The sequence below is a fragment of the Sturnus vulgaris genome, chromosome 4 (genome assembly GCF_052056855.1).
Source record: "Sturnus vulgaris isolate bStuVul1 chromosome 4, bStuVul1.hap1, whole genome shotgun sequence".
Classification (NCBI taxonomy): domain Eukaryota; kingdom Metazoa; phylum Chordata; class Aves; order Passeriformes; family Sturnidae; genus Sturnus; species Sturnus vulgaris.
Window position 1 is genome coordinate 50538438 of NC_142246.1, and position 20279 is coordinate 50558716.

Below are 20279 nucleotides of genomic sequence, written 5' to 3' on the forward strand. Positions count from 1 at the left end.
AGTCACGGCTCAATAGCAATTCCCAGAAACCAAAGCTTGGACCCCACCATGAGCTTGCTGTCCCATTTGTTCCCTCAGTGGCAGCCCCTTGTTCTCAGGCTCACCAGTGTGGCCTCAGGCACCCAGGGGAAGTGCAGGACCTTGTGTCATGCAACAAGTGAGCTGAATAATCATGGTAGGAAGAGGGGAAACACTGCACACCAAGAAAAGCCCTGGGAAACCATTTTACTGCTAGCAAAACTCTGCGGGTCTTTGCTTAGTGAATGCACTTCCCGTGAAATGCAATTGCTCACTGTGGTTTTAAACTGAGACCACCCTGAAATGAAGGCAGTTTCCATTAAATTGAATGACTTTTCCCCAGAACTGGCATGACAACAGTAATGTTGATAAGGAACAATAGCTTTTAAGTGAGAGCATCATTTATATTTTCTATTAAATCACTGTCATTTCCAGTACAAATGGATCATGCATACATGTCATGCTGATTTATAGTGATAAAGTCTTAGTCGTGATCAGTTATTGCAATGCCTAAGCAGAGCATGAAAAGTGGCACAGACATGCAAGCAACACTGCACCAAGCCCAGATCAATATTTGGATCTAACTTAGCATTAGCAGATGATTTGGTGCAACAATGATGGGAGTTTTTTCAAAAATATTCATATGCTCATCATCAGTATAACCTTGAAGGCTATTGATCTCCTCCACCTCACCTTTCCAGATGTCTTCAGAAGTGGCAAGCCAGGAAGCAAATGGAGAAGGAGCAGCAGCACATGACTGCTATAGACCTGACCATGGACATGCAGCACAAAGCAAATGTAATGTCCAGTGAATGATTCAAATTCCTGAAGACTAGACACCCAGCAAGGAGAAAGTGGGATTGCTGAGTGCAGAAGGTGGCAAGGTTGGACAAGCACCAGTGTTGCAGCAGTCACTCAGGGAAGGTTTCTGCTCTTGAAGATGTTTTCCAAAAGTTGCTGAGCTTCTCGGAGCCTGTGGGCTGCTGCCACACTGAGGAATTTCTCCACTTCCCTGAAGGACATGAAACCTTCATCAAGAAAATCTAGGAGGAAGTCCTAAATTCATTCCCAGCTAAATTTTAATTACACAGGCTTTTATAACAGGAACACAGCTACAGAATATGAAAGCATCTGTAAAGTTAACTCTCCCCTATTCAGAAAATTATCTAACTTTCCTTCTGCTTTTTCCTGTGGTCTGAACACATATGTTCTAGGTTTGGTGATTTTCTCATCTTAGTTGAAGGAGAATGGCTTTGGAGAAATGGCTTTCTTGAAATACCACCCAATATGCAAGTCTGATCATGCAATATGCAGTGGAGACTGAAACTAAATGCACTGGCTTCATATCACAAGGTTTGTCCAAACAATGCTTTTTTTAGCCTCGTTTAGCATACAGCTGCTCTCCCCAACCTTAATTTTAATTTTCAGGCTTGAAGCAAATGAAAATAATCAAAATGAAACAATACACGAAATCAAAAAAGGGCTGGGTTTCACTGTGATGGGATCAGTTTCCTCAGCTTCACTTAGCCCTAGGACAAGTTGCCACAGTGACTGCACAAAGCACAAGGCAAGTTTTCTTTATCAGTGGGCCTTGCTGGGAACACTGGTGTGCAATGTGCACATGCACATCAGGGGGAGAAACTCATCCTGGGCAGTTTCAACCCAACCCCCAGGCAGTCAACAGGAAGCTTCTCATTTACCCCACTAGATGGAAGGAGAGTGAAAAGGGAACTCCCTTAAAAGAGAAAGACAGGTTTTTATAGCAGAAAATTCACATGTCACTTCAATAGCTCTTTCTCTACCAGTACAGGTTTTGTCCCTTGCCTTCATTGGGAAATCATCATGGAAAAACATATGGAATCAGATCACAAGCATTTTAGGTACTGTGATGCCTAATTTTTAAAATATCATTGGACGAACTGTGTTTTTCCATTTCTCTGCTGCAGGTAGGGCTGCATTACTAACAATACGAAAAGAGGGCATTAGAAATGCTGGAGTGGCTCTGTGCATGGAGTACCTACAGAACCAGGTTCCTCCCCCATCCCCAAGAGGAGCTGGGAATGAAGCAGTAATGGGAAGGAAGAGGATTATCTCAGGTTACCCTTCTTCAAGTGCCACAGTCATGTTTCTGAGTGTCCCCACTGCCAGGTTGAAGGAGGAGTGGGGGTGGCCCTGCCCCGCAGCCTGCCTACAGCCAGGAAGAGACAAGCACAGAAAATGGTAAGAGAAGTACAGAAGAAGAAAACCAGAGTTTGAATGTTTTCAAGCAAGGTAAGTTGGTTTTGGCTGAGAGCCACTTTTCTTCCAAGCAGCTGGTACAGTGCTGTGCTTTGGATTCAGTATGAGAATAATGTTGGTAACACACTGATACTTTGGTAGTTGCTGAGCAGTGCTTACCCTAAATCCAGGATTTTTCCGTTTCCCATGCTCTGGAGCAGGTGCACAAGAAGCTGGGAGGGAGCATGGCCAGAACAGCACACCTGAACGTGCCAAAGGGATATTCCATCCCATGGAGCATGTCATGGTCAGTGTATAAACCGGGGAGGTTGGTCAGGAGCTGCCAATTGCTCATCAGGGACATGCTGGGCATCAGTCAGAGTGTGATGAGCAATTGTGTTGGGCATCCCTTCTATTTCTTGGGGTTTATTCCTCTTTTTTATTACTATTGTTATGTTTTACCTTACTATAATTATCACACTGCTCTTAACTCACAGATTTTACCTTTTTTTAGTTCTCATCCCCATCCCACAGGAGCAGGAGAGGAGGGGAGAAACTAGTGAGCAGCTGCACAGTATTTAGTTGCTAGCTGAGATTAAACCAGGACAGAGATAATAAGGGAAAAGTTATGTATAATTCACTTTTTGAAATGTGACTCCTTTGAAATTTCAGGCCTTGATTTGGGAAACATCCTTATTCAGAAAAACATGAAGGCTTCAGCATTTCTCTAGGTATGGATATATTTAATGATTCCTCCTTGGTTTACATCTCCTTCTGTCACAGGTATAGTTCTTTCAACCCTAAAAGTCCTGCAGCTTGATGCTGTTCTATGCCTTGAGCAGGCAGAGATACCATCCAACATGCCTACTCCTCTCCCTCTGTTTTTTGGGTAACACAGTAAATTTCCCTGTCTTTAGTCCTTCCCATTTCTCATCAAGAATGGAAGGATTTCAGGGGATGCAGCCCAGGCTCCCACCAGAGGTGTAACTACTATGGTACCACAGCAAATGCACACACAGGCATGGCTGCGTTGCTCACATGACAGGAACCCCTTAGGAGGGTGTGCTGAGAGCAGGAAAATAATACCCTGCTGTAACTTGATTTCCCATTGCCTCAGCAGCTCCTGGCTCACTCCCCTCCTGCACCTGTGTATTCTTCCTGCTGCCCACTTGCAGCTCAAACCTCCCCAAAAAGCCATACAACAGCACCAGCATCCCTCTGCACTCTCATTGTCAAGATACCTCCTTTCTTCCCACTGACTAAAAAAAAAATAGCAATAGCAGGTGGGAAAAGTGGAGCAAACCATAATGCAACCCACAGTGAGAAGTCAGGAACTCCCACTGTCCCTGCTGCCACCTGTGGACATCCTTCCCACCAGCACAGGACAGCTCAGTGCAGGTTTCTCCCCAAAGCACTGCCAGCTTTTTCCTCCTCCCATACCACGTGTAGCCTTTCCCCAGAAGAAGCCAATTTCCTATGGCAGGAATTTCTTGGGGGATTTTTGTTCCTCACCTGAACCAGTGCATAGCCATGTCCTCATTTTTTTCCACTCCAGCTCCTGGGTGTGAGACAAAGCAAAGTCACAGACAGGTTATAAAATACAGTGTCCAAAATCCAGCAGTGAGTTGGTACCAAAAAGCCACATTTGTGGTTCTGGTTTATAAGCATGCACACTCTGACAGCAAATTAGCCACAGACTGGAGAAACATTACCTTGCAAATACCTCTGTCCCAGGATGTGCTGTGCATTGGGGTACCCCAGGCGAGCATACATATGAGCCACATGGAAATGGAAATCCTCATAGCACAGTGGGATATAGAGCAGGAGGAGGCCAGCGGTGATTACAGCTGCCAGCTGTAAAAGAGAGGAACAGTCATGATGCAAGGAAGAAAATAAGCTGAGGGCTAGCTACAGCAAATATTTCATCTGAACTCTGAAGATTCCCAAAGCCATTCCCCATAGAGAAATGGGAGGAAAGGCCACACAACTGCAGAAAATCAAAGTCACCTTTGATAGAGAGCCAGTTCCAGAACTTCCATTGAAGCTGACAGAAAAGGCCCTGCTGAATTCAGTGAGCAGTGTATGAGCTCCCGAGTTAATTTCCCCTTTAAGCTCTGCTACAGCAAAGGAAACTACAGTAATTTAATTCTCTAGTGGTTCTCTTGAAGAAAAGGGGAAAAAAAGAAACCCTAAGGTGCCATCAAGCTTTTAGAAACATTCATCAAAAACACTTGATAGAAGGAGCCTCATTCTCCAGGCACCCGGGGTCCTGTGGCCCACCACTGCCCACGTTATTGTCATACAGATGTGAACACTCACATGATCACAAAATGGGTCAGGGCTGGAAGGGACCACAGTGGCTCATCTGGTCCAACCTCCCTGCTCAAGCAGGGTCATCCTAGACCACATTGCACAGGATTGCATCCAGACAGTTCTTGGATATTTCCAGGGAGGAAGACCCCACAGCCTCTCTGGGCAATCTGTTCTAGTGTTCAGTCACCAGCACAGTAAAGTTCTTCCTCATGTTCAGGTGGAACTTCCTGTGCATCAGTTTCTATCCATTGCCTCGTGTCTATTGCTTGGCACCAGTGAGAAGTGCCTGGCTCTATCCTCCTGACATCCTTCCTTCAGACACTTGTAATTATCAATGAATTCCTCTCTTCTTGAGGCTGAACAGGCCCAGCTCCCTCAGCCTGTCGTCATCCCTTAGTCATCTTCATTGCCTTGCACTGGACCTGCTCCAGGAGCTCCATGTCTCTCTCCTTTTGAGCATCCACAGCTCATAAACCCTTTCATTCTGTGTTACAGGAAGGACATGCCTACACCTGACAGGAGAATAACCTTGAGTCAGAAACCCTTCTTGCATCCAAGGTATAAGTCAGTGAAAAGTCTGATGAACTGCACCAGCAGGAAAAAAATATGAGAGACCAGAATAATACTGTTTGCTTTTTTTGGTGCCAAATTGGATTTTCTTTGTTCAGTGAGCTAGCTATTAGCTTCCAGTGAGAGGAGCTGGCAACTTATGCATCCACATCTTGGCAGAGTCAGATGTTCCTGGCTGGGGGAAGAAGAACATACTTAGGAAAAGGCTGTAGGAAGGCCATGTGGAGCCTCCTGCCTTCATAGGTTACCAGAAGCCCTTTGCCTCCCTGGAGGGGAATGCAGCATGTCTCGCTGGGGGTGCCAGCCCTGCAGAAGGCAAAACGCTTCCCTACCACAGGGGAAGATGGACCACGTATAGTCCTGAGTGGAAGACCCAGCTTTTTGAAAACACAAAGGAGGCAAGTGCTGATCAGTCTCTCTGTGCCACTCTGTGCTGAAAGAAACCATGTTGAGGGTGTGGGATCTGCAGGAGACCACTAATACCACATCCTTCAGCTTTGGTGAAACGGTGATGCACTCTCGGAGCTGATGTTCATGGGGACATGCTGAAATGACTGCAGGCGCTCTGCATGCCACTGTCCCTCCCTTGTGCATGCAGAAGCAGAGCTGACACAAGTGGCCCTTTTTAACAGCCAAGTTAGAAGCAAGCCCCAAGGTCTGTCCAGTTGACCACAGCTGTTGTAGAACAAGCTCACTTTTTCATCTGGGCATAATTTCTTGCATAATGGCTACAGCATGTGTGTGCGTTCATCACCATGTCATGTTCCGAATGAGCCAAGGGGACAAGAAGCAGCTGCAAAGGACAAGGAGATATAAGAGCTTTGATAGTCAGGGGCTCCTCTGGCCACTATGGATGGTTTGATGCAACTGATACAGACAGGTGCAAAAACCTACTCTTTCTTCACTTTTGGGGGGGGCAGAGGAAGAGGGTACAGTGCTCAAGATATATGCAGACCACAGCAAAGCAAATGATACATTTAGATCCTAATCTGCTGCTCAGTTGTCTTTAGAGCTTGAGCACAGAGGTGATGTGGGTTTGTAATTCCTTGCTGTTTCATGGGGTCTCCTGCACTCCCACACAACAGGATCAGCTGCAGAAATTGCTGGAGGTAGCAGATTGCCAAGAGCTTGTTATCTCCTAATTGGGACCCAGGTCCTGGTTTGGGCTCATTTCTAATTGGGACTAGTGAATGCTGAGGACTAAATGAGCCTAGTTAGCTAATTAGGCTAAATAGATAAAATAGGTGAGCTATAATGACATGGAAAGGCCCCCAACATTTGATTTTTTGACTGATAAGTTTAGGGATGTAGGAAACTTGGACAAACACTCACCCGTTCAGTCTGTGTGGTGCTGTTCTGAAAGTGCTGATGGGTATGTAAATCCCTGTAAGCCAATGGCAAGTCCAAGAGGAAATGCAAGTCATAGATCAAACTGGTTATTGTTGAATGCTTTTGATCTTATTTAAGAGGAGGAAATTATACTCCTGGTAAGAAGTGCCTCTTGCTGGAGATGTGGCTGATGTTAAAGGTCCAGCTCAGGCAAAGCTGAGTACAGATCCATGGTAAAGTGTAGGACAGTGTTCCTGAAGCAGTGCAAAAGCTGATGAGCAGGAGTCTGGTTTCACACAGTGGCTATGGGCTTGTACTGTGCTATTTTGTCACTGTTGCAGTGCCTGGGCCTGGATCATGTCAGGGAATGTTTCATGTGGCTGCAGGGGATAGGGCACACCATACTGCAAGAGGCAGTGGCAGTGCTTTTATAGGTGCAGATCTGTGACCTGCAAGATGCTTACAGCTGTGGTGTCTTCTTTGTGCTCCATGATAGGTTGCCTGAAGCCTCAGGAAAGGAGTAGGAAATGTAAGGTTTTGGAGGAGCTGTTTCTATTGCAAATCTGGTGCATCTAATACATGCAACAGCAAACAAATGACCAAGTAAGTGAAAGGGGAAAGCATATGGTCAGAAGCAAGTTCACAGGGGAAACCTCTGTGACCATGCACCAGTGCCCTGAGGGTACACCCTGGCACATATGCTCTCTGTGGGACACCACCTTTCCACAACAATGTCCATAATGATCAGCCATGCCCTGCTGGAAGCCTCCACCCTCACTATTGCAAAGATGTGCCTGGCTTCTCTGAGGAAGGAGGCACAGGAACCTCTGGATGTTTGCATTTTGTCCCACGCTGTTTCTTGAGGGGAGGCCTTCAGCTTTTTGCAGTTGTATAGGCACAGATACGTATGGCAAGTTCACATTTCACATGAGTTCCTTTAGAAGTTGATCACTGGGCATGCCTAATCTGATTTGCTTGTTTGTTTGTTTGTTTGGGGAGGTTTGTGTTTGTGTGGGTTTTTTTCTATTTTCTTTTCCTAAACATCGAGAAAAAAGGAGACCTATTCATGACAAAGGCAGGTGCACAAAGTGCTGGAGTGCACTGATCCCAGCTCCAGAAATGGTACTGTGATAAATGTGATTCGTGCTAATTAAGTTGTAACTATATTAACAAAATTGTATTTAGATCAATAGAAGACAATTGTTACAGAGTGAGAAGGGGGAGATGGGTGAGACAGGATAAAAGACATCTCCCAGATGTTGGGAGTCGAAGAAGGAGGTTGGAAGAAAGTCAGATAAGAATAGTCGAAGGACGAAGGTCTGATAAGCGGCATCTAGAAATACAGCTTCAACCTTGAAGCTGTCAAAAATGGAATGATCACAAGCATGGGACTTAATTAAAGTCATGTTATGGAAAACATCTGCTCAGTCACACAGGGCGCCTGCGCTACCTGCAGGTCACACCTCGGTCACTGATGATGATGATGGGCCTTCACCGGAAATAAGACCCTTAAAAGGATAAGAGACCCCCTAACCCATTAGTAGAGCATGCGCCGTGCAGTATAGTTACGTAGATCTTAGGAATAGAAACTAGGAGGAGCTTTCTAGAAACTTCTGTAGCCTACAGTATATAAGTGGGATTGTTAGCCTGGATGCTTTGATACGTGAGGAATGGCGAACCACTCCCCGTATCCCCGGTCGGAGGGGGGCCCCTCCCCGGTCGGTTTTGCTTATGCTTTATACGAACCTCAATTATACTAAATTACTTACTGCCAAATTTTGTATATTCTTAAATATATGCACTTTGATTGTTTCATCTCCAATACTTTAATTGTCATCTCCAATACTTTGATTGTATTCATTTTGTTACTATTAAAAACTTACTATTAAATTTAATCTTGTTGCTTGATAAATTGAGAAAAATAGAACATCATTCATAACAGTACCACAAACAGCTGTTGCTTGACTGCCCATCAACGTCTGAAAAGGCATTTACAAGCATACAGCTAGTACTAAAAGCACAGACATTAGCAAAAATACTCCTTTGTCCTCCACTGTGGTTACATCTGAGTTCAGGTAAATTGTGTGCTATTTTAAGTGTCTCCAAGACCAAGAGAGGAGAGGTGCAGCTGCTGGTGGACGGGGGTCACTTTGAAGTAAGGTCTGCCTGGAGAAGGGATGAAGGAAGGAGATACGAGTCCCCTGGGCTTCTTTCTGCAGCCCCTTGCGCTCACAGCCAGCACGAGGGACTAAAGGCACCAACAGTCCCTGAGACCAAGAGCTCCTCAGGGACCCCAGCTGGGCAAGTATTAGTCCACCTCAAATGCAGGAAGGAACATGGGGAGCCTGTTGCATTGCCACACGCAGAGATGTGAAGCAGATGACTGCCCTGAAACAACCTTTGTAGTCTTGGGTAGCTCAGTTGCTCATCACACCCTTTTCTATGGTGACTCGTCAGAAACTACTTTGCATGTTTTGAACCCTGCATCCTTGGTGCTCCTCTAAAACATGGGGAAGCCCAGTGCTGTTGTTGGGGCTCTGCTGAGGAACCAGGCAGTGAGAGAGACAAATCAGGCTGTGCATATGCATTTATATATGCATATGCAACCCAGTTCCTATACAACAGCTTCAGCATCTTGATTGCACCATCACCCATGTGCCAAAGCCAGGTGAACAGGATCAAAATGATGACCAAGAGGAATGCCTAAAAATTCCATCCATAATCACTGCATTTGAAGATGCAATACTACTGTGTGCTAGCAAAAGCCTCTACTCCCCAAGCTGAGAAAGGCATTGCAAGCCTTGCAGTTGGAGAGGCTGTTGTGTGCACGCAGCTTCTGTGGCTTTGACCCACTCTGGCACCAGAGACTTTCAGAGGCAGAGTGTGACATAACACCTGCTGCCAGCACTCCCACCCTGAGCCCATCCCCACTCTTACCTCCCAGCTGCTCCATGCCAAGCTTGGGGGGTGGGGGTTCCCACCCTCCAGAGAAGGATTTGCCCCACAGGTATCAGCTCTGCTCCTTCCCTGCTGTCGCCACCGCGCTGCAGGCTTCGTGTCCTCCATCTCTGCCTCCCGCAGGAAGTCTGAGCACCTTGTTTTAAGTTCCTCTCTCCCTCTCACCAGGCACCACCACCACCCTGCCATAACTCTTACCCATCATCATCTCTTCATTTTGCTCCTGATTTATGGCAGCAGTAGCCCAGCTGCTTCACTAAGATAAGAGGGATGGATACAGATCCCTTTGAAGAATCACAGAAGAGATGGTCCTGACAAAAGCCTTTCAAGCCACCAATGTTTAACTCTCCCTGTGCTGAATATTTATTTCTCTTCTTTCAGACTGCTCCCAGGTGTTGCAAGGCCTCACCATTAAATCATTGTATTTGACAACTTGTTTACATTTTTTCTGCTTTTTACATGCATGGATTTGGGACATAAATGCAAGACTGTGCAGGCCCATGTGAGAAAATTAGAAAAGATGCAATGATGTATAATTGAAAGTTATCAGGACATACAACCCCCCCACAAAATTTGACAGGATGGGAGGGGTTTCTTAAGCTAGAAAAGAGCTCACTTGGTAAAGTCAATCATTTTATAGTTGTATAATTATGCCTCTATTCATCTGCAGTAACTTCATCTAGTGAATTTCACGTGCTAATTTTTTTTAAAGAAAAAAAATCCCTTTTTAACACAAGATCCCTAATGCATGTTATCTTTCCTGCTCTGAAGTCCTAGCAGAGGACCTTAACCTTGCAGCTAGGCAAGGTCCATCTCGTGTGAAATGCTGACTTTGCCTGGTCTCCTGACTGCAAAAATTAAAATGTTTTTCTTTCAAATTTTACAGCGATTAGTGCTGTGCTTTGATTTTAACAGCAACCCCACCCCCAGAGAACAAGAATACCTCTTTGGTGATGATGACTCAGCCTAAAAAGCCTTACTGAAGAGGAAACCCTTAATATTTTCATATTTTATTTCTTATGTTATGCTGCCACCATTGGGACAATTTCATTTGATCAATCACAGCCCCTTTACAGTTGAAGAGTCATCTTTATAGCCCTGGTCAGTGTGACTCATTTTCACAGTATATCAAATTTAATTGGGCAGTAATAGTCATACTGCAAGATCAAATGCCTCCAAGTGCAAACCTCTGCATTAAGGAGCCTTGGAAATTTCCAAAGCAAGTCCAGTACAAAAGGCCCTTCACTGCAGCAAACAGTAAAGAAGAGATGAAAGAAGGACCTCACCTTCTTACTTACTTACTTACTTAAGAGTCTACTTACCTTCTTGCCTTTTTAAAATTATTTTCTTCTTTAGGTACAATTACTGAAATTTAAAGATAAATTTAAAAGTAAAACAAAACCAACCTCTCTGGGAGGTTCTTGGGAATGAGATGCCCTTAGCTTATATAATCCCAAGTTTAGGCAGAAGTGAATTCCTGAGTTAATTTTACTGTTGTTTGTAAAGGTATGCTGGTAACAATTACCCCCCTTGACCTACAACCTTTGACCTATGACCCCTCACCTTTGATCCTTGACCCTTACCCTGGCACTGGACTCTAGCCTGGTCCCTAACTACTCTGCCCTGTCTGTACCCAGATCTACTACCATCTCCTGTAACACCAAACTCCTGGTATGTAACCTGCAGTCCCCAACCCTGCTTGACCTTTTGACCTTGACCTCTGACCCTAGACCCATGACCTTTGATCTTTGACCTGTGACCCCTGACCTTTTTACAGTGACCCTTTGATCTATGACCCCTGATTTTTGACCCACAACCTAGGACCTTGGAACCCTGACCCCCAATCTTTGCACTCTCATTTGTAACCCTTGACCCCCCAATCCTTGACCCTTACCCTTCAGCCCTTACCATTGTCCCCTGGCTTTTGACCCCTGGCTCTGGAGCCTGGACTCTGATCTGGTCCCCAACTACTCTGTCCTATCTGTACCCAGACCTACTGCTGTGTCCTGTAACCCCGAACTCCTGGAGTATAACCCTCACCCCAAAACCCCTGCCTGTCCCTCTGCAGACTGTACATGTCAGCCCTACCTTTTTGGTGTGGTCTGTGAGGGTTCTGGTGCTGTCCTGGTCTTAGGATTGCTGCCTGCTGCTGCTGCTGCCATGAGGGCTGAAACGGCAACCTTAGGGGCAGTGTGACTTTCTACTGCTGTTTTTTTATTTTAAACTAGAGAGAAAAATTACGATCTGGTTTAAACACAGAAGAGCAGAGGAAACGAAGTGTCTGTGAATAAAGCAGATCAAACACAGAAAGGTTTGAAATACACCCAGAAATGTGATTAAAACCAAGTAAGGTTAGATGCTGGTGTCAAAAAACTGATACATTTTATTTGATAGTAAAGGAAGGAAGGATTCAAGGAAGGAAGGATTCAAGGAAGGAAGGAAGGAATAGAAAAAGAAGTGTGCATGGGGGGTCAGGGGACAGGGAGAGAATGACAGGGGTTAGGTAGAAATGTATCACCCTTCCAGGGGTCCTGACAAGGTCTCATTTTCCCCCTCCATCTGGTCTTCTTGGTGGTGAGGGTCCCCCATGGCCACTGAGGCCATGCCAAAAAGTATAGAATCCAGTGGAATTTGTGCTGACACCTCGACTCACTCTGTGAAACTGGTAATTTCTCAGTATAAAACAGGCCCTGGAGCTTGCAGTTCTTTGTTGCAGATGACTAAAAATGAAAACATGTTATTATTAATTACGTGCTATTCAGTGAGGGCTAGGCTGTCTGTGTCACAAGCCAGGTGTGGTACAAAACCTTATCTACAAAACCCAATTTACCCAATGAGGAAGAAATTACAGCTGTAGTAGCTGCCTTCTACCACCTAAGAAGAGTTGGATCATTTCTACTTTAAATGACTTTGGCAAGGAAAGGGCAAGCCCCCCAGAGAATTTTCTCTCCAGAATTCCAAAGGCAGATGGTATTACTTTTTTCCTTTCATTTTCACATAAGTTGTGTAGAACCATTTTCAGCTCCTGCAAGGGAGCATTTTGTTTGAAAACATGAAAAAAGCCATCTTCAGGAAAATTTTCTTCCCATTTCTTTTTCATGTTTTCCAGGTTGCTTTCTTAGGCAAATAAACTGGTATAACGAATTTTCCATAGCTGGTAAAAGCCTATTTGATTACAATGTCCTCGGGACATAGGTATCACAAGGCAAATTATATTCACCTGAGAGCTCCTCAACTTGAACATAATTGGATGAGGTGCTTGGAAATTACTTTGTAGCCAACACAAAATATCATGTAAATGTAGCTTCAATTACTATACTGAACAGAGCTCAGATATGAGGAAGAGGGAGGACCAAAGCAAAAAGCAGAAAGAGAGTGTTGAGGGATAAGTTTCTGTGTAAGACAATGGGAAGGATGAGGCTAAGGAGTTCTGGCTGTCACTGTATTTGACAGACTCTCATTTCACCTTGCCTACCTAGCTGTAGTTTCCTTTCAGAGCTGGCTAAACAACAAGATAAAAATTTATCCAGGTTAGTCATTATGACACTATTAATAGAAAATATAAAGGTGTACCATGAACAACAGTGTAGATATAGGAGTAGTTCAAGTCTTTCTGAAATCAGTATGCAAGAGTTATCTGCAGAACTATTATAGAGACTTGTATTTTGTTACGGGTATAGAAATTTATCAGAAAATAAACCCTCCTGCTTTCCAGATGGTCCTCAGAGGGGCTGGGTGCAGCCAGGTTTAATTTTTTTATTATAACCAATTCAGCACTGTAAGTTCAGTTGCATTCAGTAAGATCCCAGAGGCACCAATACAGTGGGTCCCATTCACAATCAGAGATTCACAAATAGTGCAGCTTACCAATGAGACACTCTAAGTCTGGGTGGGTTCAGAAGAACTTGCACAAATACAGACTCACAAACAGTGCAGTTTATTGGAACTACAGATTGTAGATTCTTTCAGATTGGCAGTGATGGATTCACCAGATGTGCAAAATATAAATATACAGTACAACGTATACAAGTACAAGTGTTTCCAGGTATGTTCTAGAGATGTAAATCTTACCAAAGAGACATCCCAACTTTGGGGAAGGAGAGAAGAGTAAGACCTTTGACATGTCTTGCAGACCGTGCCTCTGCCATGGAGGATTTCAAATATGGAATCACATTTTTTGGAAAAGTGGAGGTGAGAATTTAAGCAAATATTCTGACAGATGCCATGACAAAGGGGAGGGGCAGACACCTTATGCCTAAATTTGGAATACTGAGAGTTACAAAAAGAGAGATTACAAAGGCTGTATGACTTGGTCAAGGGCAAACAGGATTGTGACACCTGAGTGTTACTCCCTCTTCCAGCTGGATGGCAGTGATGAGAATCACATACAACCTACAGATAACCTATCACCCCATCGGCAGGCCATCATGCCCATGGTAATCCCTCCCCTACATATCTCCCACCATATCTCATTCCTACAATGTGTGAAGCTGTTTAGAGATAACAGATTAATAGATATATCTGTTAAGCTGAACAATTGAATCCATTCATCACTGCAAACAATACAACAGTGCAGCCAGAAAGGGTGGGATTTTCCTGAACCCAAATACAGCAGCCAGCAGGGAGACCCAGCTGAGCAGAATCCTGTTATTTGATAGAGATCCTGGAAAAGGGCATAAGAGAAGCCCTCTGCGATGGGAAAGAGCCCTGGGGGCAAATACAAGTCATACTGGAATTCATCTCACTACAAAAACTAGAGCCTAAATAATTTAAATGTTGTCTTAAAAAAACCCCGAATGAACTATATTACTCACCTAAGGGGAGTTAGTTCAAAGTTTGGCATACTAAAAGCTCTGACTAAAATCTGGGTACTAAAAACTGAACTGCTTAGCTGTCATCTAAAAAAAATTAATTCCTTAAATGCTTAAATGCTTTCTGCTACCTCGTTGTTGAAGTTGCACAGATATCCAGATGTGTATCCTGGGAATACCATGGCAGAGCTGAGCACTTTGACATGTATCTTAAGCTTATGCAGGATCCAGAAACTGTAAAGTTTTGAAGGCTGTGGTACAAAGAGCTTCCTGGGAATGCTTCATCAGTCTACTAAAGAATGATTCCCACCATTTCTGCAGAACCTAAGATCCTGCAAAAAATGAATTTGAGAAAGTCCAAGTAATATGTTCACAACCTAGTACTTAGAGAGGAGTGAGAAGTAGTACCTGCTTTAGAGAATCTGTTTATATTTTTGAGGCAATTGAAAATAAGTGCTTTTTTTCTAAGGAAATGATACCAAGTAGTAGGAAGAGCAGAAAAGAAAGCAACACTACACCCCAATTCTCCTAAGGCTCTGAGAATACAGCCAGGTGGTTGAATGTCTTTCAGGTACAACTCTGTCTCCAATGCAGAGGCAACCTTTACCCAGCAGTTCACACTGCAAGGCTTATGGTCTCTCAGCAATGACCTGCCCCAAGCTGGCTCAGGCAGGACACGAGCAAAGCCATCCATCTACCCGGGGCAGGCAGGAAGTTCCATGGTCCAGGACAAGGCAGCAGTGGCCTCAATGCTGGGCCCTGTGTGATGGAGCACAGCAAAAGCAGCTCAGGCACAGCCTACCCAGCACAGACAGCACCCACACAGCATCTCTAATGAGAAGCACCAGAAAAACTTCACAGTAAAAAAAGCAGGGGCACAAGGGCTGGGTATATGATGCAAAGCCCTTCACCACTGTGGCCTTCAAAGGTAAGACACTTGGGCAGAGGCTTTCCATACAAATATAATTACAAATATCATTAGGAAGATGGAGGTGGTAAGTGCTCCCTTTGACTCCCTTTATGCACGTGGCATTGAGGTTATTTGTGCTCACAACTGGACCTGCAGTTGCCTGGGATTGTTCCTGTGTACATATGTTTGTTTCCATTTGTCTCTTTAAACAGCAGAGAGGGGAGTTCAGGTTGTGCTTGTGAGAGCAGCTTGTTAGCTGGCATAAGGTGATCTGAGGCTGGTTTCATGTCAGTCTGGTTTCTTACCTGACACGTCCCTAAACTGACCTGTATGGTAAGTATACATCCTTGCTTTATCTTAGCCTTTGGTGCTTTGGTGTTAGGCTGCCTTGCCTGGTAATCCTAGCTGTAAGGAGCTCTGAGCAGCTGAAAGTGTGCAGCCAAAGTGAGCTGTGTGGAAAGTTCACGTGTGAACCAGGGAATGTCTGTGGCAGGGATTTTCTCCATCTAATAGGAGGCCTTCTTGTTCCTCTTTCTAGCACTTCTGTGGACAGAAACCAAAGAAAAAAAATTTTTTTCCCTTCCTACCTCTTGAATGGTGTTCCACAGAGGTATTATGGCCTACAATTTGGTTCTCTTTTACTGCAAGGTAAAGGGCACATGGATCCTTGATTTCGAACGGAAATAGTTTTTAAACAGCATATTGAACAAAATTTTAAGTTCTGCAGGCTTTTGTAAAATCTTGAGGTTTGTTTTTAAACTTTTTAAAAAAAACCCAAAATCCTTCAAACCCTTTTATCTTCTTTCTTGCTGAAGGAGAGTATAAACAACTGATGCTTCAAATAGACAGAAGCACTAGACAGTTACATAAAAACAAACTGCCAGATCCCTGCATGTAGGAGTGTCTGCTCTCGATTCAGTCCTGACTGTTTGTGAATGTGCCTGGAAATAGGTCTCCCCACCCTGAGGCGATAGCAGCTGGGACTAGATGCCCGAAGTAAAGCAGGGTGTTAAAGGCGTTGATGATGTGGCCTTAGGCTGTGTAGAGATTCAAGCAAAGGGTCCTTTGTAGCCAGGGGAACCAAGTATTTGCATTGGAGAAGAAGAGCCACGAAGTTTTAAATCTTTATTACTCGTGTGAACAGCTCAAAAGACCTTTAAGTGAAGCTCTAGCGATGAGGACACATCCTCCTGTCCTAGAGCTCTAAGTACTTCGATTGCTGTAGACCTGAATAAAGGGGGAAAGTTATGGTAAGGAGAGAATCCTCATGAGAACTTCATGCCCTCAGCTCTGCCTCTCATTAAAGTCTAGCTGTAAGAGTATTCATTGTGCTCAGGACCTTTCAATATGAAGGTACATCTACCAAAGTGGGTTTTTTGATCAATTTGGTAAAGTGCCCTGATCGTATTCCCTCTAAAGAGCTATTCAGCCATCTAAGGGCCAAGGTTTCTCCCTGAGCTCATTGCATGCTCACAGATGAACAGCACATCTCTCAGATAATACAGACTTAGAGTGTTCTGGAAGAGCACAGTGAATTGTTACCTTTTTGAAGTTGAAAGAATTGGATTAACCAAGAACGCCCTCAGCTAAGCTCTGAGGTTAAATGGTAATTTACTGAAAATGGCACCGCAAAAAAACAAAGAGCCCAAGGTGAGGAAATTTGCACAGCACTAATTGTTACACTTGGAGCAGAATTAACGAAAAACTGCTTTTAACTGTAGCTTGTGACACAAAGACAAAAAGAAATATCCAGCGACACAAAGGGGTCTGAGGCTGGATGGCCCGAGGTATGGGCACATCCCTTGCTTATGATAGAGACAAAAAATAAAAACCAGTGCAGGTGAACAGTTGTTGGCACTTCCCCACCCCCGGAATCTTGAGGACTTAATGCGAGCTTTATTCGACGCCCCTGAGCAGCCTCGTGTCCGCGCCAACGCAATGCAATAGCTCCTCATCCCAAACCCGGGACATAAACTCCTTCAGGCTGCTGCTGAGGCGCTTTGCACACAAAGCCAGTTAACTCCATTGTGGAAAGAAAGCTTGGCCGGCAGCGCGGCGGCTCTGGAGCCATCTGAGTATTACGCAGGCGAGGCTCGATGACGGAGCGAGACCTGGGAAAATCCTGGGAAAACAGTGGAATGACTCTAGGCAGGGCCTCCCCCACCAGTGACCCCACAGAGCCCCATCCCCAGCACAAGCCGCCTTCGCCTTGGGGCGAACGCCGCCCCCAAACCACGGAGGACACGACCGAGACCACCCCCACTTTCACCCCCACCTGTCTCCTTAAGTGGGGGCAGGGCTTCTCCCGCTCCCCGCGTCGCGCGGCCGGCCCCGCCCCGCCTCGCTATTGGTTGTCGCTGTGGCAGAGCGGCCGCCCCGCCCGCGGCCATTGGTTGGCGGCGAGGCCGGGGTTCCCGGATGCGGCCGCGCGGTGCGAATATAAAGGGCCGGGGGAAGGCGGGAGTGGGCGCAGTTTGAATCGCAGCGGGTTGGGGTACATCGGCGTTGCTCCTCGGGCTCGGTGTGTGCGGGACGCTCTCTGCTTCAGCCTTCTCCTGCGCGACACTGTGCTCCGGTTCGCTATGGTGAGGAACCGCGGGGGCCGCTCGGGGGGTGGGCGCGGTGGTGGCTGGGGCCGGGGCTGCTCCATGCTGCTGATGGTGGGGGGGAACGTGCGCGGGCTTACTGGGGGGAGGGCGGAGGCGATTGGGGGGGGGTGGGGGAGGGTGTTCGCACGCGCGGTGGCGCTCCCGGGACGGGGAGCGGTGGCCGCGCATGCGCGCGGGGAGTGGCCTGTGCCGCGGGGTGCGGCGGGCGGCGCGCACGCCCGTGCCGCTCTGCGCGGGTGGGGGGGGAGGGCTGGGGAGTGGCGCATGCGCGCTGGGAGACGTCAGCTCCTGAACTTCTCTTGGCATTGCCAGGCTGGTGGGAAAGCTGGGAAGGACTCTGGGAAGACCAAGACCAAAGCAGTGTCTCGTTCCCAACGGGCTGGATTGCAGGTGAGCGGGGGCTGAGATGTGGGTGCGTGAAAGTTGGGCTGGCCTTCCATCTGTTGTTTTGTTTGTACGGTGTGAATCCTTTACACGGTAGCCTTGCTGTTGTTGCTGTGGAATGATGTACAGATCGTTAACTAGACATTAGCACACCCAACCGGTTTTAGACCTTTGCATATCTGTGTAGGGAGGAAGGTAGTTCCCCTTGTGGCCTTTGCTACTGCTTGTGCTGAGAATTATTAAAGTTGCTGTTGTGAGTTTGGCATGCAGTATCTTAACTGGATTCTCGAGTTTGGAAATACAGCCCTTGCTTCTGCCACCGGCATTCTGCTGCCTAGGATGCAGTTTTGTGCAGAGGCTTTCTGTCATCGCAGCCTGTTCATACTTCTTATTTTCCAGTTCCCTGTTGGCCGCATCCATAGGCATCTGAAGTCTAGGACAACCAGCCATGGGCGTGTAGGAGCCACAGCTGCTGTGTATAGTGCTGCAATCCTGGAGTACCTGACAGCTGAGGTAAAATATCTGTAAGCAGTGCAAGCAAGTTGGTCAACCCCCAAAAGGCATAATGGCCTGCACCTACTGTATTTGACAGTTTGAACTGGGTTGTGAACTCTGTGTGTATTGAGACACTTTTAAGTGTTTACATCAGCAAAAGGCCATGAAATACAACTCCACTGCATTTTATGCAAATCCTGTAGTGTGACTTTTAGGAAAAATGCAGTGTGTGAAATAACTTCTAAAGTGGGTCATTAGAGCATGACATACCTGCTGTAGAACACTTATTTTGTTCTTGGCAAAAGTAAATGCAGAGCTCCAAAGGAGGAACCCCTTCAAAAGAGACGTTGTTTGCTGTCTTGGCATCACTAACAGTCACAAGTGTTTTGGAACAGAGAATCAAACAGCTGATGATGAGCTGTTGGTCTCACTTGATTGTGTAACTGTTGAAAAATGGTCTCGTCTCAGGTCCTTGAGCTGGCGGGAAATGCATCCAAAGACTTGAAGGTGAAACGTATCACTCCCCGTCACCTGCAGCTTGCCATTAGAGGAGATGAAGAGCTGGATTCTCTGATCAAGGCAACAATTGCTGGTGGTGGTATGTCAAACGCTTCCTGTTTATGGGTACTTGAGTGGCATGGACTGTCACAGACCTGAAGTTCTTTAATGTTGTCATTTTATTTCAAGTATAAAGTTTAGGAAAATTGCTGAAGAGGAACTGCATGTTCTTAACTTGGTTGTTCTTTCTTAGGTGTAATACCGCATATCCACAAGTCCCTCATTGGCAAGAAAGGACAACAGAAGACTGTCTAAAGGATACCAGGATTCCTTGTTATCTCAGGACTCGAAGTACTTAATTTGTCCAGTGTTGGTGATCCAGTGGACTGTATCTGTGAAACACAATTTTGCCTTTTTTTTTTTTTTTAACTTTGAGAAGCTAAAGCTCCCTTGAGCTTTTTAACAAACCAAATTTCTGCATTGAAGTCTTAACCATATTTAAGTTGTTACCATGGCTTCAAAGAAGCTATTGTGTTTGTAGTGGGTTGCAATTCAGCTGACTGTTTCTAGATTGGTTTAAGTAAAGGGAATGTTTGGTTTTGTATAGACTTTTCATCTACTAGAGTGGAAATATTCAATAAATGTTATGTCAAGACTGATTTTTCTCTCTTCCATTAACTGGAAAATGTAGTCTCCACTCTGCAGCTCTTGGAGTTGTTCCAAGAGCATGTAACTGATAACTCTTCCTGCTGGGCTTGGGGCATCTTGAAATAAAGCCTGAGAATGCTGCAGTTAATAAATACCAAGTAGTGAAAGGGCACAGGACTTTTTCCTGTAAAGTTATATTTTTCCTAACTGAACCTGCTGTATAATATGTTTTTAGTAGGGCAGATAAAGGCTGATACTACATTTAAGTCCAATTTTACTCAGTGTCAGCCTTCATAGGGGGAGAGGGTCTGTCAGGGAGGAGGGTAAAATAAGTTGAAGGGATGTTGTAATGCCATGTTTCATATAATTTCATGCTAGGGCCTGGCCTTGCAAAAGCTTTGGACAGGCATCAGTGGAAGCAGGGACTGTACTGCAGCAACCTTTAAATTGTGCCATGCAGTGCATTCTTCAGCAGCAGTGGTTTACAGGGAGGTTTGGGAACACCTTCAGCTGTCTTCC

The 20279-nt window shown here is 45.5% G+C and overlaps 3 protein-coding genes across 4 annotated transcripts; 1 reads left to right on the forward strand and 2 right to left on the reverse strand.

The window, feature by feature from the left end:
* Positions 1–397: 397 nt before the first annotated feature.
* On the reverse strand, positions 398–10047 carry LOC148224018 (uncharacterized). 2 transcript variants are annotated; one of them, XM_088164445.1, is made up of 5 exons: positions 9385–10047; positions 3948–4089; positions 3748–3793; positions 2120–2206; positions 398–1030 (listed from the first exon to the last, which is right to left on the reverse strand). In XM_088164445.1, exons 1-5 carry the CDS (start codon positions 9592–9594, stop codon positions 934–936), a joined length of 582 nt encoding a protein of 193 aa, XP_088020571.1. In that variant the 5' UTR covers positions 9595–10047; the 3' UTR covers positions 398–933. The 2 variants fall into 2 exon arrangements, with proteins under 2 accessions (XP_088020571.1, XP_088020572.1); XM_088164446.1 differs by lacking the exon at positions 2120–2206.
* A 7065-nt stretch (positions 10048–17112) lies between these two features.
* LOC148224019 (uncharacterized) lies at positions 17113–17797 on the reverse strand. The gene is made up of 2 exons (XM_088163897.1): positions 17402–17797; positions 17113–17248 (listed from the first exon to the last, which is right to left on the reverse strand). The coding sequence occupies exon 1, from the start codon at positions 17774–17776 to the stop codon at positions 17471–17473; it is 306 nt and encodes a 101-aa protein (XP_088020023.1). The 5' UTR covers positions 17777–17797; the 3' UTR covers positions 17113–17248; positions 17402–17470.
* Positions 17798–17999: 202 nt separating this feature from the next.
* H2AZ1 (H2A.Z variant histone 1) lies at positions 18000–19771 on the forward strand. The gene is made up of 4 exons (XM_014875283.1): positions 18000–18125; positions 18519–18632; positions 19083–19212; positions 19366–19771. Exons 1-4 carry the CDS (start codon positions 18000–18002, stop codon positions 19425–19427), a joined length of 432 nt encoding a protein of 143 aa, XP_014730769.1. The 3' UTR covers positions 19428–19771.
* The last annotated feature ends 508 nt before the right edge of the window (positions 19772–20279 follow it).

Bases quoted from the DNA above. Each gene is read 5' to 3' on its own strand.
- LOC148224018 (XM_088164445.1), bottom strand. From the start codon at position 9,594: ATGGCAGGGTGGTGGTGGTGCCTGGTGAGAGGGAGAGAGGAACTTAAA. The intron at 3,794-3,947 runs GTAATGTTTCTC...TCTCACACCCAG, and splicing joins GGGACAGAGGTATTTGCAAG to GAGCTGGAGTGGAAAAAAAT. The intron at 1,031-2,119 runs GTAACCTGAGAT...CATGTCCTTCAG, and splicing joins ACTGTGGCACTTGAAGAAGG to GGAAGTGGAGAAATTCCTCA.
- H2AZ1 (XM_014875283.1), top strand. From the start codon at position 18,000: ATGCGCGCTGGGAGACGTCAGCTCCTGAACTTCTCTTGGCATTGCCAG. The intron at 18,126-18,518 runs GTGAGCGGGGGC...CTTATTTTCCAG, and splicing joins CCCAACGGGCTGGATTGCAG to TTCCCTGTTGGCCGCATCCA. The intron at 19,213-19,365 runs GTATGTCAAACG...GTTCTTTCTTAG, and splicing joins GGCAACAATTGCTGGTGGTG to GTGTAATACCGCATATCCAC.
- LOC148224019 (XM_088163897.1), bottom strand. From the start codon at position 17,776: ATGGAGCAGCCCCGGCCCCAGCCACCACCGCGCCCACCCCCCGAGCGG.